Source organism: Littorina saxatilis, linkage group LG12 (assembly GCF_037325665.1).
Source record: "Littorina saxatilis isolate snail1 linkage group LG12, US_GU_Lsax_2.0, whole genome shotgun sequence".
In the NCBI taxonomy this organism is placed as follows: domain Eukaryota; kingdom Metazoa; phylum Mollusca; class Gastropoda; order Littorinimorpha; family Littorinidae; genus Littorina; species Littorina saxatilis.
In genome coordinates, this window is record NC_090256.1 from 81204481 (window position 1) to 81228801 (window position 24321).

At 40.9% G+C, this 24321-nt stretch overlaps 1 protein-coding gene across 4 annotated transcripts in view; it reads left to right on the forward strand.

Annotated features, from left to right (window-relative positions):
• LOC138982916 (partitioning defective 3 homolog) overlaps window positions 1–24301 on the forward strand; it is an 83402-nt gene extending 59101 nt beyond the window's left edge. For 3 of the 4 annotated variants that reach the window (XM_070356310.1, XM_070356312.1, XM_070356311.1), the window contains exons 15-22: window positions 2946–3110; window positions 5221–5475; window positions 6896–7058; window positions 8190–8345; window positions 8652–8891; window positions 10036–10300; window positions 11901–12553; window positions 13251–24301. In XM_070356310.1, the coding sequence (XP_070212411.1) occupies window positions 2946–3110; window positions 5221–5475; window positions 6896–7058; window positions 8190–8345; window positions 8652–8891; window positions 10036–10300; window positions 11901–12553; window positions 13251–13644 (2291 nt within the window). In that variant the 3' untranslated portion in view covers window positions 13645–24301. The remainder of the gene's footprint in view (window positions 1–2945; window positions 3111–5220; window positions 5476–6895; window positions 7059–8189; window positions 8346–8651; window positions 8892–10035; window positions 10301–11900; window positions 12554–13250) is intronic. The other variant, XM_070356313.1, reaches the window with a different exon arrangement.
• Window positions 24302–24321: the final 20 nt, after the last annotated feature.

The window sequence follows — 24321 nt, forward strand, 5'->3', positions numbered from 1 at the left end:
AACTGCACGATATCTTTAAACTGATCATCTCGATGGCACTGTTCGCTTTAGCCTATCCGGTGCTGTCGCCTGCTAAAAAAAATGCCTCGCAAAACGAAAGAACAAAAAAATGACATTTCATGGACACACCGATTGTCACTCATACCCTGTGAAAAATCTGGAAGGGGTATAAAAACCCTTTACTTTTTTCCTGAAAGGGTATGAATACCCTTGACTTTTGGGGTTGTGTGGAACCCTGCAAGAACTTTCGAGAGCTTGTAATATCGAGAGTGTCTATTGTCCAAAATCAAATTCAAGAGGGGTTATTCAGTAGCAGCTTATAACAAGTTCTGGTTATTTTTACCTGCTTGCATTAAACTAATGTATGGCAACAGTAAACAGATAGACTAGTACTGTAGATGCTAAACATGTAGATGCTAAACATGTAGATACTAAACATGTAATTAATATTCAGCAGTTTAGGGAATCCTTAGTGAGTTGACGTACTCACCAGAAATGTTAACACTTTCAATGTAAACACTTTCAATGTAAACACTTTCATACCGTTAATTTCATTCCCCATTACTGTTCATCATGTCACACATGCCATTTTGTAGTGGCGAACATTTTGTATCAGACAAAGATTAACTCATAATTGACTTCTTGTAAACACAAAGTAGCCCTACGGACTCAAATTGTAAGTATATCACATATTTAAATTGTGATTATTTGCTAGTTGACCTCCCTCTCTTTCCCCCTGATGACCTTAATTGTATTTATCATACCTCACAGTGAAATTTAATGGTCCAGTTCTTCTGGAACACTTTATTTGTGGAAAAATAAAGTGTGTTACTGAAGCAAATGAATGGAAGAAACCACCAGTACAATACACTTCACGATTTTAGAGTCGCTGTCTACCAAGAACAGTTAGAATTTAGAGCGTATAAACAAAACAAAAGTTTGATAGATATATATGTGTGTGCATGTAAATGTTGTTTTAACATTTGTTGTGTTCGGTCTGATTTTAGTAAAAGACTCAAAGATATTTAGATGTTGTAATGATTTAATTGAATTAGTATTGTCTGAACGTATGCTTATTGCATGGAGTGACATGCTAAAGTACACAAGGCATGCTTAAAAGAGAAGGAAATGGTGACAAAGGTTGTTGCAGCTATTGAGGTTTTCATTTCAAAGCAACCCGAGCATACATTTGTTTCACAACATATTTTTTACTTATATACAGTTGTACAGGGTGACCCAAAAAAAAGAGTACCCAAACAAACTTGAATAACTTTGTCAATTTTAACTTTTTTTTCTTTCTTTTTGAGGTGAGTCAAGCTAATCCACTGCATGGTTGGATGAAATAAAAGCTGTTCTCACAATGAACTATACTAATGATCAACGGACGTTTTGCATAGAGACCTATTTTCGCACAAAATCATACAGAGATGTGCAAGTACAGTTCCAGAGAGACTTCGGTCAGCGCGATTTCTATCTTTGGGGGTTCCTGAAAGACAACGTCTACAGGAACAACCCACAGACAATCACAGAACTCAAGAGAGCCATCACAACAACCATTCGCGGAATCTCGCAACAGGAGTGTGTGCGGGTGATTGATAACTTTGCGCGGCGAGTTCAAGTTTGCCTGCAGCGGCGCGGAGGCCATTTGGAGCATGTTCTGTAGAATGAGCATAACTTTCCTGAAAGACAAGCTAGAACGCTAAAATTTTCTGTGCAAATCATGCAGAGGCTACTTGTGTGTGTAAATAAATTTTATGAAGATTGCTTTATTTTTGTTCAATTTATGACGTTTTGTTTGGGTACTCTTTTTTTTGGGTCACCCTGTATTTATGAAAGGGGTCTTATTTCTGTGAAGCTTTCATGCAGTATTTAAATCTTATTTTCTAGATCTGTGGGGTTTCAGGGAATGATCATGCATTCTGATATTCGCAGATTGGATTTCCCCAACACCAGTGTATTTGATTTTTAAAATCAAACTAAACCAAAAGATCACAGAAAGGCAAGAGTGTAATGCTTTTAAGCTTTGAGCAAAATGATCTCATAGGGGGCATTATGCGAGTTGTGCACTGCATAGAGCAGACCTGGGAACCCATATGATTTCACCGTGTTTTGTACACATGATTGTCTAGAATACGATCAGTACGGTCAGTGGAGAAAAAAATACGACGAGAAAAATGTTTAGACTACTTTTCTTCTCAAGCGCATGCCGAAGTATTTTGACACATGAGCACAGTTTTAAAAGAAGCATTTGCTTCAAATGTAATGGTAAACTTAATTGTAATTCAATCAAGTTTGCATTTTAATGAAACAGATCCTGTGATTGGTCAGAATGCCCCAACTCATTAAAAATTACCGGTCATTAATTGTCGATAACCACTCGCTAAAAAATCCATTAACAACCTGCTGGCTAGGCGCATTCATACAGCCTCAACTAGTCTCGGTTAGCTTTGAGGGTCATTTTACAAGTAGGAAATATGAAGGCCAACGATGAGAATGCACTGAACATAATGCACATTGTTCTGACAGTACCGACAAGTGCAGAAGAAGAAGAAGTTCTGACAGTGCAAGGATTTACACCAGTCACCTTGACTGCCCAGGGAGCAACATAACACAGATTGAATAGACGAATTCCAAAAATAACTCTGTCGGGTTTGTATGGGTTGTGGCGGAGTTACCCTTTCTTGCAAAACCTCGGACAAACAAAGAATGGACCAATCACTAGCGAGGGAGATCTCATGTGCTCGGCGGTCCACCCCTCACCAGTGATTGGTCCATCCTCTGTTTGTCGGAGGTTTTGCAAGAAAAGGTCAGTCTTCCACAACACCCACAAACCCGACGGAGTTATTTTGAAAAATCGTCTATTGACAGTATCATTGCCTTGTAGTAACAGTACAAGTAGCATTATAACACAGATTGTTCTGACAGTTTGAGCTCCTCCATTGCAGGCATGGAGCGCAACTACCAGAGGGAGGGAGCCATCAGCGCTGGGGGAGCCCTGGGTCGCAGCGGGTCCTTCGAGTCGCTACCCAACTCCCCCACTGACCCGGACCCCTCCCCTCCTCATCCTGCCTTTACTACTAACCCTGGCATGACGCATGACGCCCAATCTAGTATGTAACACCTGTCTTTTGCATTCTGATTGAAAAAGAGAGCATGTACTTTCTTAAAATGATATGATGGCTTTTGTACCGCAGGTTGCCTATGGTATTACCTATAAGAGTTGTTTGATCAGACGTTTCATTTGGCTACAACGTTATGTGCTATTTTTCTTTCTTGCATTGCATTTATAACAAAAATGCATTATGGCCATCATGCCAGTTTTGGTATGTGCCTCCTGCAAGCTCTAATCACTTGAACCTTAAAAAGTAATTGTGAGTGACCACTTTTGACAGGCACTAAGTCTTTTTAAATTGTCTGTGTACGAAAGAACAAAAGTTATCGTTCATATGTATTCTGGACATGGATGGAAAAATTCAGAATGCATATTTTGCTTGTGTCGCCTAATTGGCAGCAAACTATTTTCTATTGAGATTTCTCTTATATTTGTTAAAATAAAAATGCTGGAAAGATATTAGACAAGGGACCGGCACGGTTGGCCTAGTGGTAAGGCGTCCGCCCCGTGATCGGTAGGTCGTGGGTTCGAACCTCGGCCGGGTCATACCTAAGACTTTAAAATTGGCAATCTAGTGGCTGCTCCGCCTGGCGTCTGGCATTATGAGGTTAGTGCTAGGACTGGTTGATCCGGTGTCAGAATAATGTGACTGGGTGAGACATGAAGCCTGTGCTGCGACTTCTGTCTTGTGTGTAGCGCACGTTATATGTCAAAGCAGCACCGCCCTGATATGGCCCTTCGTGGTTGGCTGGGCGTTAAGCAAACAAACAAACAAATTAGACAAGGAATAGTGGACTTGCACATTAGCTTGGTTTAGACTACATGTTCGTCTACTCCATTATCAGCATTATTTGGGTAGCTACTGTTGAAGGGAGTACTGGTCCTGCTTTCTGGTCTTTACATATGTTCTTGTGCAGTATTTCTGTGCTTTGCATCTTGGCTGTGAACATCAGCGGTTATACATAACATATGCATCTTGCTTCATGTACCGTTAGATTGTGTCTTTTTAAAGTGCAAGAAGTCAAAATGGATTCTCCCAAATCATCATGGTCATAAAAATCATCACTGGTTACATACTTAGTCTCATCATGATGAAAAGACAAGAAAGTAAAAAAGCATTACTCCTGTTACAGACAAGATGTGTTAGTTGCAGAAAACATTCTTTGCCAGGCAGACGTAACAAGCAGTTTGCTAGCAATGCGTAGCATCTGTGACCAACCCAGCCTATTGAAAATCCAGAAGATCTCCCCTTGACGACCCCGAATTTAAGATTCTCCCCTCTTTATAAGACCTTGAGACCTTGCTTTCTTTCAGTTTCTGTTTATAGCTTCCATTTTAAAGCCCGTCCTCCTCTACAAAACTTTTCCTGCTGTGGTTCCACAGCCTTTATCAGCTAGGCTGTCAACACAAGGCCTCGTGCTTGCGGTGGTTTGTTCAGCGGAGTCAATTAGGCGTTTATAGTAGTGCCAAGACTGTTTGTTTTTCTAGCGCGCCCATGCTATTATCGCCGACTTCTGACAGCTCCTGCATCGTAAATCTCCTTGTCCCAGGGTACACGCTAGCCTACAGGAGCTGTCAGAAGTCGGCGATAGCTAGCTAGATACACAAACAGTCTTGACACTACTATAAACGCCAAATTGTCTCCACTGAACAAACCACCCCTAGCACGAGGTCTTGTGTTGACAGTCTAGCTGATGAAGGCTGTGGAACCACAGTAGGGAAAGTTTTGTAGAGGAGGTCGGGCTTTAAGACTCCCTGTTTTAAGACTGCTTTGCTCAGATTGTTGGCAGTCATAAGAGGGGGTACTACTGTATGGCTAATATGAAGCCAAGGAGACTAGGCTGTGTTAAACTTTGCTCAGATTGTTGGCAGTCATGAGAGGGGGTACTACTGTATGGCTAATATGAACCAAAGGAGACTAGGCTGTGTTAGACTTTGCTCAGATTGTTGGCAGTCATGAGAGGGGGTACTACTGTATGGCTAATATGAACCAAAGGAGACTAGGCTGTGTTAGACTTTGCAGCTTTTCATTCATTTTGGAATTACCATTCTCTGGGCATTTAGTTTGAGGGAATTGTAGCAAGCTATAAATGCCTCTTCTCTCACAGGTATGCACAGACCAGCACCAGTGCGGGAGATCCCAACTTCTCAGAGTCAGGGTAACCTCAAACACTCCTCCTCCGTTGAGGATTTGTCACACGCGGAGCCACAGGCAGAGCCTGTCACGGAAGAGCCAGGGGATCCACAGGTGCCTGCGTGGCGGCTGAGTCGGCTTGGTCGGATACGACCCTGCAATGAGAGCTTCAGGGCTGCTGTGGATCGGTCGTATGACCCTGTGGATTCCGGTGTTCCTATGGATACATGTTAGTGCCTGTGTTCTTCTGCTGCTTCTGTTCCTTATTTGTTTCTTGCTTCTTTCTTTTTTCCTCGTGTTTTCTTTCCTACTTTTTTCTGTCTTATTTATTTTCTTCTGCAAAATGTTAGTTGTTCTGTATTCTTGATCTTCCAGTTTTGCTTTTATTGGTGGTAAGTCTCATTTGACTGTATTGCAGTTGGGTGGACTAGTAGAGCAGTTCCAGGCTGTAATGTTTGGAAACGTGCCTGCGTGCATGAATGATTTAGGTGCATTCTTGAACTGACCATCGAACTTACATCAACAAGAGGGACATGTAGATCTGATGAAATATGTAGCTGTGACAGCTAAGGGGCAGATTATACATGCACAGAGTCAGCAGCACAGACGACGCACTGCAGATTATCCCAGCCCGCTACAGGTTGCATGAAAAGAAAACAGGCCAAGTACTCATCATAATCCCTATCGCAGCATCAATGATATGCAGTGCGTCGTCTGTGTCACTGACTCTGCGCAGGTATATTCTGCCTATAAGTAAGCTTACATTTCTTTTCTTCTTATTTTTTTACATTTAGTCAAGTTTTGACTAAATGTTTTAACATAGAGGGGGAATCGAGACGAGGGTCATGGTGTATGTGTGTATGTGTGTGTGTGTGTCTGTGTGTGTGCGTGTAGAGCGATTCAGAGTAAACTACTGGACCGATCTTTATGAAATTTGACATGAGAGTTCCTGGGTATGATATCCCCGGACGTTTTTTCATTTTTTCGATAAATGTCTTTGATGACGTCATATCCGGCTTTTTGTAAAAGTTGAGGCGGCACTGTCACACCCTCATTTTTCAATCAAATTGATTGAAATTTTGGCCAAGCAATCTTCGACGAAGGCCGGACTTCGGTATTGCATTTCAGCTTGGTGGCTTAAAAATTAATTAATGACTTTGGTCATTAAAAATCTGAAAATTGTCACACACAAAAAAATTATAAAACGATCCAAATTTACGTTCATCTTATTCTTCATCATTTTCTGATTCCAAAAACATATAAATATGTTATATTTGGATTAAAAACAAGCTCTGAAAATTAAAAAAATTAAAAATTATGATCAAAATTAAATTTTCGAAATCAATTTAAAAACACTTTCATCTTATTCCTTGTCGGTTCCTGATTCCAAAAACATATAGATATGATATGTTTGGATTAAAAACACGCTCAGAAAGTTAAAACGAAGAGAGGTACAGTAAAGCGTGCTATGAAGCACAGCGCAACCGGCTCGTCACTTTCACTGCCTTTTGCACTAGCGGCGGACTACGTTCAATTTCATTCTGTGAGTTCCACAGCTTGACTAAATGTAGTAATTTCGCCTTACGCGACTTGTTAAATCTTAATTTAGAATGATGCAATTTACATTTCCATGTTCTCTTTTTCTGCAGTGGAAGAGGAGAGCATGGAGAGTGGTTCTTTCAGCGTAGGCCAGCGCTCCACATCCGGTCGTTCCTCCTTCAGCAGTGAGAACGCCGGTGAGGACTACAACAGTCTCAAGAAGAAGAAAGCCAAAGACAGGAAAGCTGGCGGCGGTTTGCTAGGATTCCTTCGGTAAGTGTCACTTCATGTTGAATGTTTTCACTGTTCAGTTTGGCAAGCCTGAATTCAAATTTCTGCCAAAGTACGGACACACATATTTTTTTTCGTGCTGTTTTCTACTACTTGGTTGATTAATTTCTGGTGGATTTGTGTTGTGGCCTATCAAATAAGTGATGATTTTGGATGGATATTTTTCTTTACTGTGTCAAAACATTTTCTTTCTGTTAGGTTTGTATTGTTACCTGTCTGGTTGCTGGTGAGTTCAGAATGATAAGTTGTTTTTACTGTGTTACAGAAACACGGCTAAATTGTGAAACTCCAAAGACCCCTTCTTGAAACTTTGTATTGAGAAAAATGTAACAAATCTATGTTTCTCTTTCAAGAATTTTTTTTTTTTAATTTGAACGTTTTTTTGAAAGAGTAATTCTGTATCTATCTATATATATATATACGACTTGTGTCTGTCTGTCTGCCTGTCTGTCTGTCTGTGTGTGTGTGTGTGTGTGTGTGTGTCCGCGATGCACGGCCAAAGTTCTCGGTGGATCTTTTTCAAATTTGGAGTCCGTATTCAGCTACACCCCGGACACAACCTCATCGATGAGATATTTCAACACGTGCTCTCAGCGCGCAGCATTGTGCGCGCTGAACCGATTTTTTTGTTTGTTTGTTGTTTTTTGTCGGGATCCACTACCAGTAACTCTTCCTTATCTTCTCCAGTGTTTTCAGCCGCGATTATCTCCCTTCCTCCGTGTGGCGTCAATCCATATTCCCGTTACTACGTTACTATTTTTAGAAGGTCACTGCACGTTACTATTTTTAGAAGGTCTCCAGTGTTTTGCGCGTTTATCTCCTTTCCTTCATGCGCCGGCTTCACCCGGCAGAGCCGGGTCCCAGGCGCAGCCTAGTATTCGGCTCTACTTCTTCCCGGCGAAGCCGGTACCCGGCGAAGCGGGTAATCATCTAGTATATATATATATTTGTAAATGTTAACATCTAAAAAAAATAAAAAAATTAATCAGAAGTATTGCTTTTTTCTGTGTAAAGAACCATCAAAGTGGACGTCTTAACCAGGTCTCTGATTGTGACATGTTGAAAAACAGCACGACTTCAGGTTGAAAACCACAGTGTGTTTTTGTCCTACAGCCTAGGCAAAGGGCGCAAATCCACAGAGGACATTGGACACAGTCAAGGTCGTTCAAGGTCACGCTCTGAGGAACGCCCTTCACACCTTGTCATCAGCCGTGACCCAGAGGCAGCGGAGCGTGTCCGCAAGCTCAGCCAGCAGCACGTGGATGACAGGTAAAGAGGGACTGAACCAAAGCTTGGATTTTTTTACTTTGTTAAATGCATTGAGTTTGAAAGATTTTTTGATGGGCTGGTATTGTCTTGAGCTCAGTATCTGTAAATGCAAAGCTCCTCAAACAACACCTCCCAGTGGGGAAAATTCCTGTCATCTATTGCTCTTTTAGTGAGAACCAAAATAACCCTTTTGTGGCTGGTCAGATTGTTAATTTATTCAGTTTTGGTCTGATCCGTGGTAAATACATCTAATGACATTCAGGAATGAGAACGCTCACCTAATCCACACGTCTCTTCTTCAAACAGTCGCCTGAAGGATCAGTACCAACGCATCCAGGAGCAACAACAGCGACAACTTCAGCATCAGCAACAACTGCAGCAGCAACTGCAACAACAGCAGCAACAGTTGCGGCTGCAGCAGCAAGCACAGCAACGACTTGCCTCCACTTCTTCACTGCAGTCCGACTCGTCTTCACACACACATCCACAGAGCTCCAGCAGTCGCACCGAGAGTCCTTTCAGGCCCTATCAGAATGAACAGCACAAGTAGGTGTTTGTGTGCGTGGTGAGAGAGAGACTGTATGAGGGAGTATGACTATGAGAGTGTTTGCCCTGGGTTTTTTTTCTTTAGTCTGTTTGTTTCTCGCTTCTTCTTCTGTCTTCTTCTGCGTTCGTGGGCTGAAACTCCCACGTACACTCGTGTTTTTTGCACGAGTGGAATTTTACGTGTATGGCCGTTTTTACCCCGCCATTAAGGCAGCCATACGCCGCTTTCGGAGGAAGCATGCTGGATATTTTCGTGTTTCTATAACCCACCGAACTCTGACATGGATTACAGGATCTTTTCCGTGCGCACTTGGTCTTGTGCTTGCGTGTACACACGAAGGGGGATAAGCCACTAGCAGGTCTGCACATAAGTTGACCTGGGAGATCGGAAAAATCTCCACACTTAACCCACCAGGCGGCCGCGACCGGGATTCGAACCCTCGACCTTCCGATTAAGAGGCCGACGTCTTATCACCCCGCCACAGCGCCCGTCATTTCTTTCTCGCTTGATTTCAACCTGTTTTCTACTCCTGCTTCTTTGGTTCTTGTGAATAAAACAGCATAAGACCAGAGTATTGTAAGAAACACATGGGAAGTAAGCGCTCTAAATGCATACACCATGTGCAAATCGTCAGTGGCCTTCGAAGACCTCGTATCTTCAAAATCATAGTTCTGAGATAATGAGTGTTTTAAAAATCAAATTCCTCTTCACCAGATCAAAACGTGTAGATACGAGGTTTTCACTTTTTTGTTTTGAACTTTTTTGTTTTGAATTTAAGGAACAATTACGAGGATTTTCAACAGACTCGCAGGGATTCAAACAGACAATACGAGGTTTTCCCGCTAATGTCGCTAATGTCTCAACACCCAACGGCAATACGAGGTTTTTAAAATCAGGGGAAAAAGACCTTTGCAAAATAGATAGAGTTACAAGCTTTTCACAGATGATAGGAAAAAAATCAAGGGACGGAACCATGCGAAAATCGGGAAAATGTAAGTTACGAGGTCTTCGAAGGCCACTGACGAAATATAGAAGGTGAGAGATATATGGAACCAATTTCCTGGCACCTGAGAGAATAACAAGACAAGCGACTTTCATCCTAAAATCTAACAGTGTTGTTAATTCCTGTGATTGTGTTCACAGAGGTCAGGTGCCAGCACCACGAGGTCGACCAGCAGGGGCAGCCCCCACCAGACAGAGGGGCGATGGGGCAGGAGGGGGAGAGGGGGGGCACCTTGCTGGCGCCGCGGCCAACAGAGCTGAACGCATTCAGCAACTACGGCAGCAACATCAGCAGCAGCACCGCGCGCGACAAGGCGTCTACCCCATGGAGCAGAAGGAGGAGATTTATGAACAGAGATTGCAGGAGGACATTTATGATCAGAGATTGCAGGACGATGAGATAAGGGTGAGTATAAAGGTTGTGCATAGCTGCCAACCCTCCCGGATTTTCCGGGAATCTCCTGAATTTTACAACTTCTCCCTGCTCATATTCAAGACTAAATGGTCCCCCTCCTGGATTTTGACTTCAGAAGGTTGGCAGCTATGGTTGTGGTAGTGAGCTGTTGGTTTATTTCTTTTTTCACCTGAGCATTCAGTTGAGTGAGTCATAGGAATCTGCAGTGTTTGTCTAGACTGTACACAGGTGTTGAGAAGAGAATTTCATTGGTGTTGTTTGCTGCGAATGAAGAGAATAAAGCACTTTTAATTCAGAGTACTATACTGTCCACCCTCTCCCCTCCTCCTGTTAAAATTTCTCAATGAAAGACTCCCCCCTCCCCCTTTTAAAATTTCCCAATGAAAGACTCCCCCTTTTAAAATTTCCCAATGAAAGACTCCCCCTTTTAAAATTTCGCAATGAAAGACTCCCCCTTTTAAAATTTTGCAATGGAAGACTCCCCCTCCCCCTTTTAAAATTTCCCAATGAAAGACTCCCCTCTCCCCCTTTTAAAATTTCCCAATGAAAGACTCCCCCTCCCCCTTTTAAAATTTCCCAATGAAAGACTCCCCCTTTTAAAATTTCCCAATGAAAGTCTCCCCCTTTTAAAATTTCGCAATGAAAGACTCCCCCTTTTAAAATTTCCCAATGAAAGACTCCCCCCTCCCCCTTTTAAAATTTCCCAATGAAAGACTCCCCCCTCCCCCTTTTAAAATGTCGCAATGAAAGACTCCCCCTTTTAAAATGTCCCAATGAAAGACTCCCCCTTTTAAAATGTCCCAATGAAAGACTCCCCCCCTCCCCCTTTTAAAATTTCCCAATGAAAGACTCCCCCCTCCCCCTTTTAAAATTTCCCAATGAAAGACTCCCCCCTCCCCCTTTTAAAATTTCCCAATGAAAGATTCCCCCCTCCCCCTTTTAAAATTTTCCAATGAAAGACTCCCCCCTCCCCCTTTTAAAATTTCCCAATGAAAGACTCCCCCTCCCCCTTTTAAAATTTCCCAATGAAAGACTCCCCCTTTTAAAATGTCGCAATGAAAGACTCCCCCTTTTAAAATGTCCCAATGAAAGACTCCCCCCTCCCCCTTTTAAAATTTCCCAATGAAAGACTCCCCCCTCCCCCTTTTAAAATTTCCCAATGAAAGACTCCCCCCTCCCCCTTTTTAAAATTTCCCAATGAAAGACTCCCCCCTTCCCCTGTTAAGACCCTGCTTTCTCAAATGTTCTGCTCATAAAGTCTGAAGTCTACATTTTGAGACTCCCACCGATTTAAGACTTGATTATTTGAGACTCCCACCGATTTAAGACTTGATTATTTGAGACTCCCACCGATTTAAGACTTGATTATTTGAGACTCCCACCGATTTAAGACTTGATTATTTGAGACTCCCACCGATTTAAGACTTGATTATTTGAGATTTGTGGTGGTCTTGAAGGAAGGGGTTCCTCTGTACTTGCATGCCTGAATTTGCAAGGAGACCCAGTGACAAACGGAGCCGTCATTCAAGTTCTTGTAGTCTGAGCAAAGAGCGTTGTCTAAGTCATGCTATGTAGAGAGTCCCTGTTTCAGTACACCGTGCCGGGCGAGGCACCCCAGGACTATCCCAGAATGCCCCAGCAGGTCCATCACCACAACCTTCGGGCCGAGATCCACCACGACCCCCGGACAACGGACCCCCACCGACACGACCCCCGCGGCACCGACGAATCGCATCACTATCACAATTCCAGAATTGCTGGGGCGAACGAGGAGTACGCAGAGCCGCTTCGGCGATCGGACATGCACCCCCGAAACTTCCGTGCAGACATCCAACCCAAAGCCCGCATGCCCGAGTTTCACCAGAACCCCCCAGGGGAGGGAGTGCACAGTCACCGTGCCGATGTCCATCACAATCCACGCGCCATGGAGTTTCACCAAAATCCCGCGGGAGAAGGTGTACTCAGTCACCGTGCGGACATCCACCACGACCCCAGAGCGATGGAGTTTCACCAGAACCCCGCAAGGGAGGGAGTACACAGTCACCGCGCAGACGTCCATCACGACCCTCGCTCCATGGAGACACACCAGACTCCTCGGGGAGACATCCACCGCCGAAGCCTCCGCGCCGAGATACACCCCGACCCTCGAAGGGAGAGGCCAAGCCTCGACCCCCGGTCCCACCTCGGCGTGTACGACAACATGGCCGACCAGGCGGGAGGAAACTATTCTCACCAGTTCAGCCGGTGAGTGTTTCTTTTCTATTACTGCAACCAAAATGTATAATGCATTGCTGAATTTAGATCAGCAGTAGTTACTATTTTGTTATTCTATGTATCTTAAAAAATAAAATAAAAACTGACTATCCATTGTAAGACAATGTGCGACTAAAAATATGATTTATTTGTACTTGAAGACTTGAAAATTTTCTTATTCACCCTCATACTTGTGTTTGTGCTTGCAAACTAGATACGTTATGGAACATTTTGATCAGAGCTCTATTGCTGTGGAAATGGGAATAAATGGCTGCGTTTTTGGATAAATTACGAACGCTGTAACTCGCTTGTCTTGAGTTTCAGGTGTCAACATTTTTCTTCGTCGTGTCAACAACTTTTGCAAATAATTCCTTTTGTTAATTTGTTTAGACATCCAGTGGTAATTTATTGTAATTTTGACTTTATTTTAGTTTTGGAGCTTCAGTTACTGGTGTTTTTTTTCTTGAAAGTAGCGATCTTGACGCTGGTGCAGGCGGAATAAAAACATGGATGTTAACTACAGACAAGGTTGGATGCTCAGGGAAATTTGGATATGTGAACGAATGGCTTCCTAAATTACCTTTGTTGTTTTGACTCTTGCCAGAGGATTTTCATGTGACAAATGTGACCGCAATAAATGAACACCTAGATGTGACACTGAACTTAAAAAGAGTATTGCTGTGTGCAGGCCCACCAGTCGACAGAGTGAGACGTACAGGAACAGCCCCTACCCCAGCGTCAGCAGCATGGGCAGCGACAGCAACACCCACCCCCATGCTCACAACTACCCCCCTCACGCCTCCCACACTCTCACAGGCTACGACCCCCATCTCCTTCACCATCATCACCATCACCACCTCCCCCACGCCCCCCCACACCCCCACGACATGTACGACTACGAGTCTCACTATGGCACGCACGAAGATCGGCCCGGCAAGAGGGACTCGTATGTGGAGCGGCAGAGACAGTATTTTGACGAGTCGGTGCGGGGCTTTCAGGACCCTCCCCACCGTGGGGCGGGGTACAGTGCGACCCAGAGACCCGTTCTTCGATATACAGATCCCGGGTCAGCGAAGGTATGACAGGATGCTAAAGAGACGTCACTTTGACCCCGTCGAGCGCAATGCAGCAAGCTGAACAAAACTCCAGCACTTCTCCCCTTCACTTCTTCGAATCGGTGACGGTGATATCAAAACATTCTGGTGTACACCGTGGATTTGGTGACAGTGATAATGGGGGGGATATACAGTGTTGAAGGATGTTCACCGGAAAAATTCTTCATCTTGTGCTGCTTGAATGAAGCATCGGTGCGTCCCTTCGGCAAGCAATCCCCCAACATGTGTTGCGTGTGTCATTTACTGTACGCTGTTGCAAGCCCTCAGAATAATCAAGTGAGGGTCCTTGTTGTACCTTTTTCCCTGATCAGTGAAGCCTTAGCATTCATTTGAGACGTACATTTCGACGGGGTCATGTGACTTTCGTGGAGCTGTGTGCAGCACTACAAAAAAAGATTGTAACTGATGAGATTCCAAGAACTCTCTTCTCTTTCACCGCTCCTACTGTAGTCCACAACGATGGGCATTATGCGCTCATCTGGTTTATCGTTATCAGGCGTGTGGCGGAACTTTTTTTGACAAAATGCCACACAGCGCCATGCTAGGTGCTTTTTATTGCAAGCTATTCAGTGAACATGTGTGCATTTTCATTTCTGAATCACTCCTTATGGCGTGAAAGCTGTACAGTTTTTAATATTGTTCAAATGCAAAAACTGGTGTAAAGATGTTCTTATTGTTCGGATTTTGCGTCGTTGCTTTGTGTATTACTAATGTGAACAGATTTGCTCTGAATCAATTTTACCAAGCAATATTTATTTGGAAACATTTGTATATGTATAATCACGAGTCATTGTTCCAATTTTGTCCCAAACGATTAATTCCACACACAAAAATTTCTTTTGTGAGTGATATGGACAGCAAATAGTCTGTGGAATGGAAGATTTTGCAGATAGCTCTGTTTATTTTATGCGCAAAGGGACCAGAGTCACTCAAGTTATTTATTCCATAGGTAGTTTTGCTGCTCAGGCATGTGTTGTGCTCAAACTTGAACGGATGCCAGACCAGGTGACGAAACTTCCGACAGAGACAGGGTCTCCAGGCAGATCAGGAATCTTTTTATTTCAGAACAAGAATCTGTCAGTAAACAGGACTTGGCTAACACCCACAAAGATCAAATTTGAACTTGAAGCATGGCTTGTGGTTTGAATTTCTTGTCATCTCTTTTGGAATATTTCACTGGGGTAAAAACATTCTGAATACTGCATTATGTCTTATTCTGTGAGATATATCAAAATATTAGACAGTGTTCATAATTGTACAAAGCTTTTTTTTTCATACGCCTTTTTTATGTTGTGAATCTACTGAGCTGAGGACCTTGATTTTTTTTCAAATTTTTTTCCTTTCATTTATCATGTGATTGCTTGTGATGACTGCCCAAATGACATTCAAACTGAGTAGAGTTTCAAGACATAACATTTTATTAAGCATGAGTGTTAGATCAACTATCGAAGCGAATACAGATTCACTTATCACTGACACTGAACTTCAAGAATATTAAACAATCACAAGCCAGAAGATTTAGTTTGTTTCATTTGTTTATGTTTGGTGGCATTTCTTTCCTTCTTTGACATAGCATGTGCAATTCAATGCAAGTTGATTCCATATTTAGGCACTAACGCTCATAATAATCTTATTTTTTAAAGCTTTCTAATTTAAACAAAAATGTTATGAGACACTTTTTTTCTTACTCAATAACGATAAAGGTGCTTAGAACTATTTTAGGATTTGCGCCCTATAAATACCCTTATTATTATTGCTCATTTATGATTTACTTTTCAGTGGTTTTCATTGTTCTGTATTTATCGTGCCACATTTATTGTATTTTTGATCACCTACTGTAAAGACTACTTGAATTCTGCATTAAAGGTGTACAACTACAGGTATCATGGATAAAATTGTGTAAAATTGTACTTGTACATAGTGAATGCCAGCAAATTGTATGGATCTGTACATCGCTAAAATCTGCAGGGTTTTGCGTGTTGGCAAACAAAAATTTGAAGTGTAAACATTTATAGTGAACAGGAAATGGGAAGCTTGTTACTGAGAAACTTTGGTAAATGAGGAACATAGCGAGTTGAAAATGGTAATTTGTAAATTGGAATTTTCTTGTGGGGGGAGGGGGGGGGTGTTACAGCTGCATGCATTTAAGTACTGAAGCGTTCATGATTGTAAACAATTAGAGAATCTATGCTTTTTTATTTTTTTTATTCAAGGACATTGAGAAATGTCAGATTTGTGAGTTACGGTGTTAGTGATTATCAAGAGTTGTGTGTCACTATTTATAAATGGTTATGAAAGATTCTACTTGAACATTATTTTCATGATGGTGTGTAAAATCTCAATAACTGAACTTTTAAGTACGTAACAGGTATGAAGTCTGTTTTTCTTGCAAATAAGGTTTAAGTCCTCATAAGTGTACTACTATTGTGTAAAGTCTGTCGTTTGAAAACAATGGTGCTTATCTACACTTGTGCATACTTTTCTGATTGACTCTACTTAGGTGCTAAACGAACTTGATCAAGTTGATGTCTTAATTATCCTGTGTAATTTGTGCAGGTCAAACTTGTCCAATTTTCTTTGTCGTGTTTTTCGGGAAGATACTTACATTCAGCAGCGCCTACACACACACACACGCAATAGATGTTTTCCAGAAATACCTCTGTGGGGGATTTATTCGCATTGAAGATGATACTAGATATAAACATGCCGATAGCTTCACAGTGAACAATCAGTTCGATGTGCATGATTTTGAAGGAAAAAGTCATCATATCAAGCCGATGCTGTCAAAATGCATTGGCGTGTTTTCATTCTTCGCTCACTTCAAAAGAATAAAAACCCTGACAGTTACTTCTGAACATCGACTATTCTGACTCTGCATGTTCAAAACTTGCTCTTTGTAAAAAGAAAATTAAAATATATGATATGGGTGAAGAGTTTACTGTACTTTGTGAATGTTCTCCAGCTATGAGTCTGTGTATTTGTTAGGTTTATATTTGAAGTTTCACCTTTCCTGCTACTTTTTGTTTCACATAGTACAGACCTGTCCCTGTGTTGCATGCCGATGAAACTTGTGCAAACAATATTGCAGGCAAAGATAAGTGACATTTGCTGTTGAAAATAAGGATGGTCAGGGATTGGCTTGGGTTTTGTCCACTACAGGTCCATTGACTGACTCAGCCATGAATCAATCAGTCATTTTGAAAACCAATCTGTCAAGAAAAAAAAACTTTCCTTCCACCACGGGACTGCCGCAATTGTGCATTACGGCAGTGAGGAGAAACTTCTGAAAGTTGTTTACAATGTAGAAATGAGAGGAAAATTCAATTCATTTCTTCATTTTCTTGTTTATTTTCTAATGTTCTTACATGAAGAGGAATAAAAGGTCTGAGGACACAATAACCATATTTATTTCAATTAAGTAAGGAAGGGTAGAAGAAGAAAAAAGAACAAGACAGCAGACAAAAATAAGACAAGCTGACTGACTCTGCTGCATGCCTATCGGTCAGTTGACGGATTAAGACCCATGTGTGTCTGTCTTTTCCGAATTTAACATGGCAAAAGACCGATGTCCGACGCCCAAGCCAATCCCTGGATGCTAGTTATATTCGGCACACTGATATTGTTTTATCCCAGTTAAGGTCAGTTGAAGTTAATAAGCCTTCTCAAAATCTTGTGAAACATTAACAGCATAATGTACAAATAAATATGTTTGTGAAGAGTCTAGGCTAATATAAAATCTAATGGAGTACCAGGTTTGGAAAGGGAGTCCAAGAGTACATTGCTGACAGGGTGTTTTATCTGTACATGTATATTGCATGTTGTACAGAGCTTGTTCCATAGAGAAGGCTTGTTCCCTATTCTTGTTCCCTACTTGTTGTCTTGTAATAGGTATAGTAGTTGTTTCCCCTTTAGCTCTAACAGCGAAAACTTGATACTGAGCTGGCAATTTTTTTAAACTAGCTTCTTTTTTTTCCCCTTTCTTTTTTTAAGCAGTGTATTAATACAGCTAAAGTTTTGTAGCCAAATTGTGAGTTTTCAACAATTCATTTGACACATTTTCTGCCTGGGAGGGAATAGAGCATTTTGAGTGATAAAGCTAGGCCTATGATGAACAATATGCAAAGTATGTAATACGATTCACAAGAAATAGCATTGATAAAATTGATAGGGGTTGATTCTCAGACAACCTAACACTATTAATTGGAAGGACTTTTTCTGCATGCATTTAAACAAACCAAAGAGCAGGAATGAGTGAATTGAATATTAATTTAAGCCAGCGGAAGAGTCTTATACAATCTCATTATTAATGAGGGTTAATTTCATTGAATTCATGTGGCAAAGCTAAAAAAAATTTTTTTAAAAAGGTTATTGAATGGAACATTGAATTAAATTCAAATATATAGAACATTCACTTTGAATGGCAATTTTTCTGTTTTGTCGTTTATAAAATGTTTCATGCATTAACCTATCATGACAGTTCAGAGACATCCTGCTTGCTGCCGCGCGGGCAGAGAAAATGTTCCCTCTTTATTTTTACCACGCTGGCAGCCAAACCCCTTACGCGGAGGTGTTTTTAGACGGGCCAGATGCAGGTTGCCCCGGAGGTGATGATGTTTGTTGAGTCTTGATTGGGACCTTAAGCAGTCTATCTGTTTCAGATGTCTGTATTGGATTTTATTTGTCCAGGGTATCAAAATGGGACACACAATGTTCCAGAGTTACAGACCGGTTTGAATTTGACGGGTAAGCGTGCAAGGCCAGGTGATCGGAAGCAAAATTCAGTGTAAATATGCTTCAGATTGCTTCTTTTGACTCTCCACATTTCACTAGCTTGTTTCCAAGTTATTCCACACAAAGATTCCATCGCTGAACAGGTTGTGTGAAGTGTGGAGCCTTCGTCCTGCACTGCCGTTGTTCCCTGTGCTACTACTGCTTGTGATTTTGTTTCCATAGAAACTGTTGTGTTTTTGGTTCTGTAGAGTTGTGATATTACTATACCCCAGGGGTGTCCCATGCAGGCACTTGTCCTTTTGCAAGATGGAAATGATATCTGATGACTTGGGATGATGACAGTAATGTGAGACATAAAGCGGAAAAAAGAAGACTGCATGAATGATTTTTTGACCAAACGCCATACAGCTGGTAGGTAAGCTTTGGTTGGTGAGTCAAGAAAAAATCATGCACTTTTGTCCAGCTTGTGTCAGACATCCTCGTTCACCTTCCATGGCATGAGTCTTGTCTGTTCAATTCTAAGTATAGGCCCAGTAATCCTTCGAACAAAATTAAACAAAAAAGGCAAACAAGTCGAAGATGTCAGAATGTCGGGCTATTTGTGTGCGACGCTTTAAGATTTTGGTGGGCTGGGCTTGTGCATAGAACTGTATCGTTCCAGTTTTACATTTGAGGAGGATATGATGAGAGCTGTGAATAGATGATGTTCGGAAATAACTTTTGATGGGGTAAAAAAAAAGAGGGCAAACAAACCCGCGTGATATTGTACGTCAATCACTAGCGAGCAGCGTGTAAGATGCAACTCAATAATAATTGGCCTGTTTTGTCACGTGGTTTTGTAAGCCCTCTTCTTTCCAAGGAAAGACAACCCTTTGCTGCCCATCAAAACTTGACAGTTATTTCCGGAATTCGTCTTTTTTGTGTGAAGATATGATGAGCGCTGTGTGAGAGTTTTATGATGATGAGGGTTAGTGGTGTGAAATGGCAAGTGCCTGTGAGACGTGGGCAACCTGGCGTTGTGGCTGTGTGTACAGGGCAAGAGGCAGATTGGGTGAGGAGAAGGCGGTTGTGTTGATGAGAGTGGGTCGTCTGCTGTGTGCTGACAACATTCGGATTGACGTTGGAATGGCTTCTGCCGCGTTGCAGAACTTTTGATTGTAGTGATGTAAAATACACTTTGTTGAGAAATGATCACCCTGTTCGTCTGTCGCTTCCCTGCTACTCAACTTTCCCTTGTGGTAATATTGCATGAAGCCTGTCTAGCCTCCCTTCCTCCTCCTCTCCGCTTTCTTGCGTCTTTAGACCCCCCCCCCCCCCCCCCCCCTCTCCTTCCAGCCTTCCTGTGTTTGAGATGTCTGGTTGTAGCTGACTAAATGGCGTGTAAATAGGAAGTGATGTTACAAATGATCATGAGGTTCAATTAAATTGTTCAGTCATTTCCAACTAGCATGTAACTCTTGGTGTGAGTTGTAAGTCTTAAAAGCAAGCTTCGGAAAAAGTATGGAACTAAATGTCAAGAAAATTCCCAAGGAAATAGTTTTACACAGTGAAATACAATAGTGTTTTACTCAGTGAAATACCCTTTCCGATATCCATATTTGTTAAGCCTTTGAACAAATAAGAATGCTTTTGTGCATCCAAATTGTGTGTTTGACAATAAAACTAAAAGTGAAATTTTTCCGCCATTTCATGTTTTTAGCAAAGTTGTTCAGCATATGTCGCTATGAGTTCTCCTGATTATCAGGCATTATGACAGGAAAAGATTTATAAAGTATGACATTTCGTCCTTGGGCTTTTATTCCAGGCTATTTATGCTGGAACTTTCTGTAACAAAAAAAATCCAGCTAAAAAATCACTGTTTGAGTAGTATTAATTACACCAAAAAATTTTAAAAAGTTTTATTGAATTGAATTGAATTGAATTGAATTTCTTAAGCACTATATCCCTGGAACAAAGAACCTTTTTATGTCTTCTGCCCTAATCCTCTTCTTGGCTATCTCCAGAAATAACCCCGTTGAAGTGATGTCACATACGGAAACAAGACTAAATATTTTGAGATTCATTCAGTGTGACAGCTACCCTGGCACGGGGCTATGTAAGGAGACTGCGACCTGCTTGAATTGTAGAGCGTACTGCCGCTTGTACATAGTTGAATATCTGCTACAATAGCAGAAGCATCTCCTGCTACATGGCGTTCAGTTTGGTTCCATACGTGTGTAAATGTGTTTGCCATGTGGCTATTATTTAAAATGTTCCTTGTGTGTGTGTATAAACATCTGCTCAATTTAACCTTGGAGAGGTGAAAACAAACAACATTCGTTCCACATTTTTGAGGTGCTTTTGTGCTGTCTTGAACTGGTTTTGCCTTTTTATTCCAATTTTTTTCATTTGTTCTTCTTTTTTTTTCCAATATGAGTTAGTTTAGATTTTTAAAGTATGGTCAGCAACAAATGATATCATTGTCATTAATAACTCTGCCGATATTGAACTTTGTCAGTTAATATTCATTCTTATCAAACTTCTTCTTCTTCTTCTTCTGCGTTCGATGTTGATGGCCGTGCTAAATCCTCAGACCAGTGGCTGCCAGGAAGTCCGCAGTGTTCTTATCAAACAAATTTGTTGTGAATAAAACATTAGAAAAGACATTACAATTTAAGTCTGCTTCATGAGTGGTACACAATTTTGAGACATCGGAAGAAACAAATTCCCCCCGCGGGTTAGGGGGAAGAATTTACCCGATACTCCCCAGCATGTCGTAAGAGGCGACTAACGGATTCTGTTTCTCCTTTTACCCTTGCTAAGTGTTTCTTGTATAGAATTTAGTCAATGTTTGTAAAGATTTTAGTCAAGCAGTATGTAAGAAATGTTAAGTCCTTTGTACTGGAAACTTGCATTCTCCCAGTAAGGTAATATATTGTACTACGTTGCAAGCCCCTGGAGCAAATTTTTGATTAGTGCTTTTGTGAACAAGAAACAATTGACAAGTGGCTCTATCCCATCTCCCCCCTTTCCCCGTCGCGATATAACCTTCGTGGTTGAAAACGACGTTAAACTCCAAATAAAGAAAGAAAGAAAGTCTGCTTCATGAGTGGTACACAATTTTGAGACATAGGAAGAAACAAATTGGGCATTGGAGAATATGATCAAATCTCTCACTAGGACCGAGGCTAACATGATACTTTGTGTCTGAATATTGATGCTCCTAAATGGATTGATGCACACTTTAGGCTGCAAAATCACATGGCCTTACTAAAAGCTGACGATAGCAAATGTTAGAAAAAGGTCATTTAAATTGACCTTTCTTCCCATGAAAAGGATCATGTTAACCACTACAGGCTTTTTTTGCAAGCGCTGAGGGCATCCTTCCACTTGAACATGTACTTAAAATCAACAGCCCGGCTGCTTTATGTGAAGAGTTGGGATGTTTTGCTGATTTGATTCCTTAATCTGACCTATGTCAATCTGACCCCCCGCGGGTTAGGGGGAAGAATTTACCCGATGCTCCCCAGCATGTCGTAAGAGGCGACTAACGGATTCTGTTTCTCCTTTTACCCTTGTTAAGTGTTTCTTGTATAGAATATAGTCAATGTTTTTAAAGATTTTAGTCAAGCAGTATGTAAGAAATGTTAAGTCCTTTGTGCTGGAAACTTGCGTTCTCCCAGTAAGGTAATATATTGTAGTACGTTGCAAGCCCCTGGAGCAATTTTTTTGATTAGTGCTTTTGTGAACAAGAAACAATTAACAAGTGGCTCTATCCCATCCCCCCCCTTTCCCCGTCGCGATATAACCTTGAACGGTTGAAAACGACGTTAAACACCAAATAAAGAAAGAAAGATGTCAATCTGTGAAATTAAGTCAGGAAAAATTCCCACTTTGCTTTTGCATGGAAAGCAGCCAGACTGCTGAGTTTCGGTGTCCTATGTAAAAGCCTGGGCAAATCTGTGGTGGTTTACATGATTATTTACACAGGTTGGAAGACTTTGTTTACTTCTGTAGACTTTGTATCTTCTTGTTGTGGCGATATACCTCCATCTCCACATTGAAGCTGAATCTTGGTTTTCGAGCAGAGATGTTATCACTGAACTCTTTTCATCCTTTGTATTTTGGGGTTTTCCATTATTGATGAAAAATGTCACTCCTGCTTATAATTATTATATATTGTACACATGGTCATGCATGATATTATTAGAGAATATACTTGTACTATTTTGCTGTCTCTTGTCTTCTTTCATTTCATGATAATGTGCATTTGACATTTCTGTTCACTTGTACCTTAACTTTTCTGTACACTTTGTCGTACATGGGATCAATATTGTACTGCTGTTTTTGTCTTTTCTGATGACATTTTTTTTTTCCTGATGGAAATTTTCTTTTCTGACAAAACTGGCAGCTACGCTTTCACAATTCTTAAGAGAAACGATGGCAACAAATGTTAACTTGTTTTTCTTTCTGTCGAGCCTTTTTGTAAGCAGTTTCTGCCTTTGCAACCTTTTTTTTTCACATAAGAGAAATAACAGCTTTATGCAGTTTTGACACTTTCCTCGTGTGTATCTGAGTCACTTCTTCGTATCATATCAAGGTTTTTCTTTCGCAGGAATAACATACGGAGACAAACGAAAGAAAAACACTATGTGACGTCCAGAATAAAGTTTGAAGTAAATATTGCAGCACACTTCTTACCTTTGTCTTGTAAATGAATTGTTTTGTGAAGAGTTGAGATGACTTTTTTGATAGATGATCATGTTGAATGTAACGGACATTTGCATCAGAATAGCAAATATTTCTTCATACTTTTTAACATGTTTAATCTGTTCTTGAAAGGTTGATTGAAGTACATGTACATGTATTGGCATCTTGTCTTATACTTTGTTTATGATGGTACATGTACTTGAATGGGGTTTTCTTCTCAAATGCAATCTGCAGTCACATTTTCAGCATCTTGTATTTCTAATAGGTTGTGAGGAAAAGATAGTTTAAAAAAAGAAAGTTCTTAGTTTATTAAGTTGTACGAAAACTACCTTTATTTATACATAACTTAATTTCTACCACTTTTTACATTGGTATGACTGACACTTTCTCGATCAGTATTCATTTCTGTCATGTTTTGTCACATAGTCTTGTTGTCCATTGAAACTGCTTAAAACCGTGGGTGTGTGTGTGTGTGTGTAGCTCTGCGAGTGTGTGTGTGTGTGTTAGTAGCTCTATGAGTGTGCGCACTTGAGAGCAAGGCTGCAAACCTGCATGGGAGCTGAACTGAACATGGGAGAGTGTGCATGTATGCTTGTACGTAAGATTGTAAGCATCTTTTACACAACAGGTGTATTTGTAATAGAAGTTTGAATGTGATTGCTGACAAAAATATACTAGAAGTGATAATGCTCACAGTGTATGTAAATATTCCATTTCACGATCAATATTGTCATTTTTATCTTTTTTCATTGTTATACTTATTACAGTTCGGCTATACTTTCATTATGATTTATCATCCTTACGTCATAATTGTTAGACCTTTTGCCTTTTCTTCTCTGTCAAGTTTTGTGACTGGTTCAAACATGTATCTTTGTGTCATCATGTTTCGTTTACAAGCGTGTCTGTGTATTCATGTGGTTTGTTCTTTGTGTAATACATGTATGTCATATGCTCGCGTATCAGTGTATACAGTTGTATGTTTGAGGAATCTATTTTTCTTCCTATACATTCACTAGATTTTGTCCCGAGTCTTGTACGTACACTTTTTGTCCATTTTCACTATTTTAAACTCTCGATGCTGGTGTCTATTTCATTTGTCTTATGTTGATGTAAGGTTATGTTACTATTGAGTTAGTCTTTTGTGTACAGTGTATTGTTGGCAGGATACAGAACCCAAAATAAATAAATATCAGATCTAAAAATATCGTATTAGTAAGAGTTTGG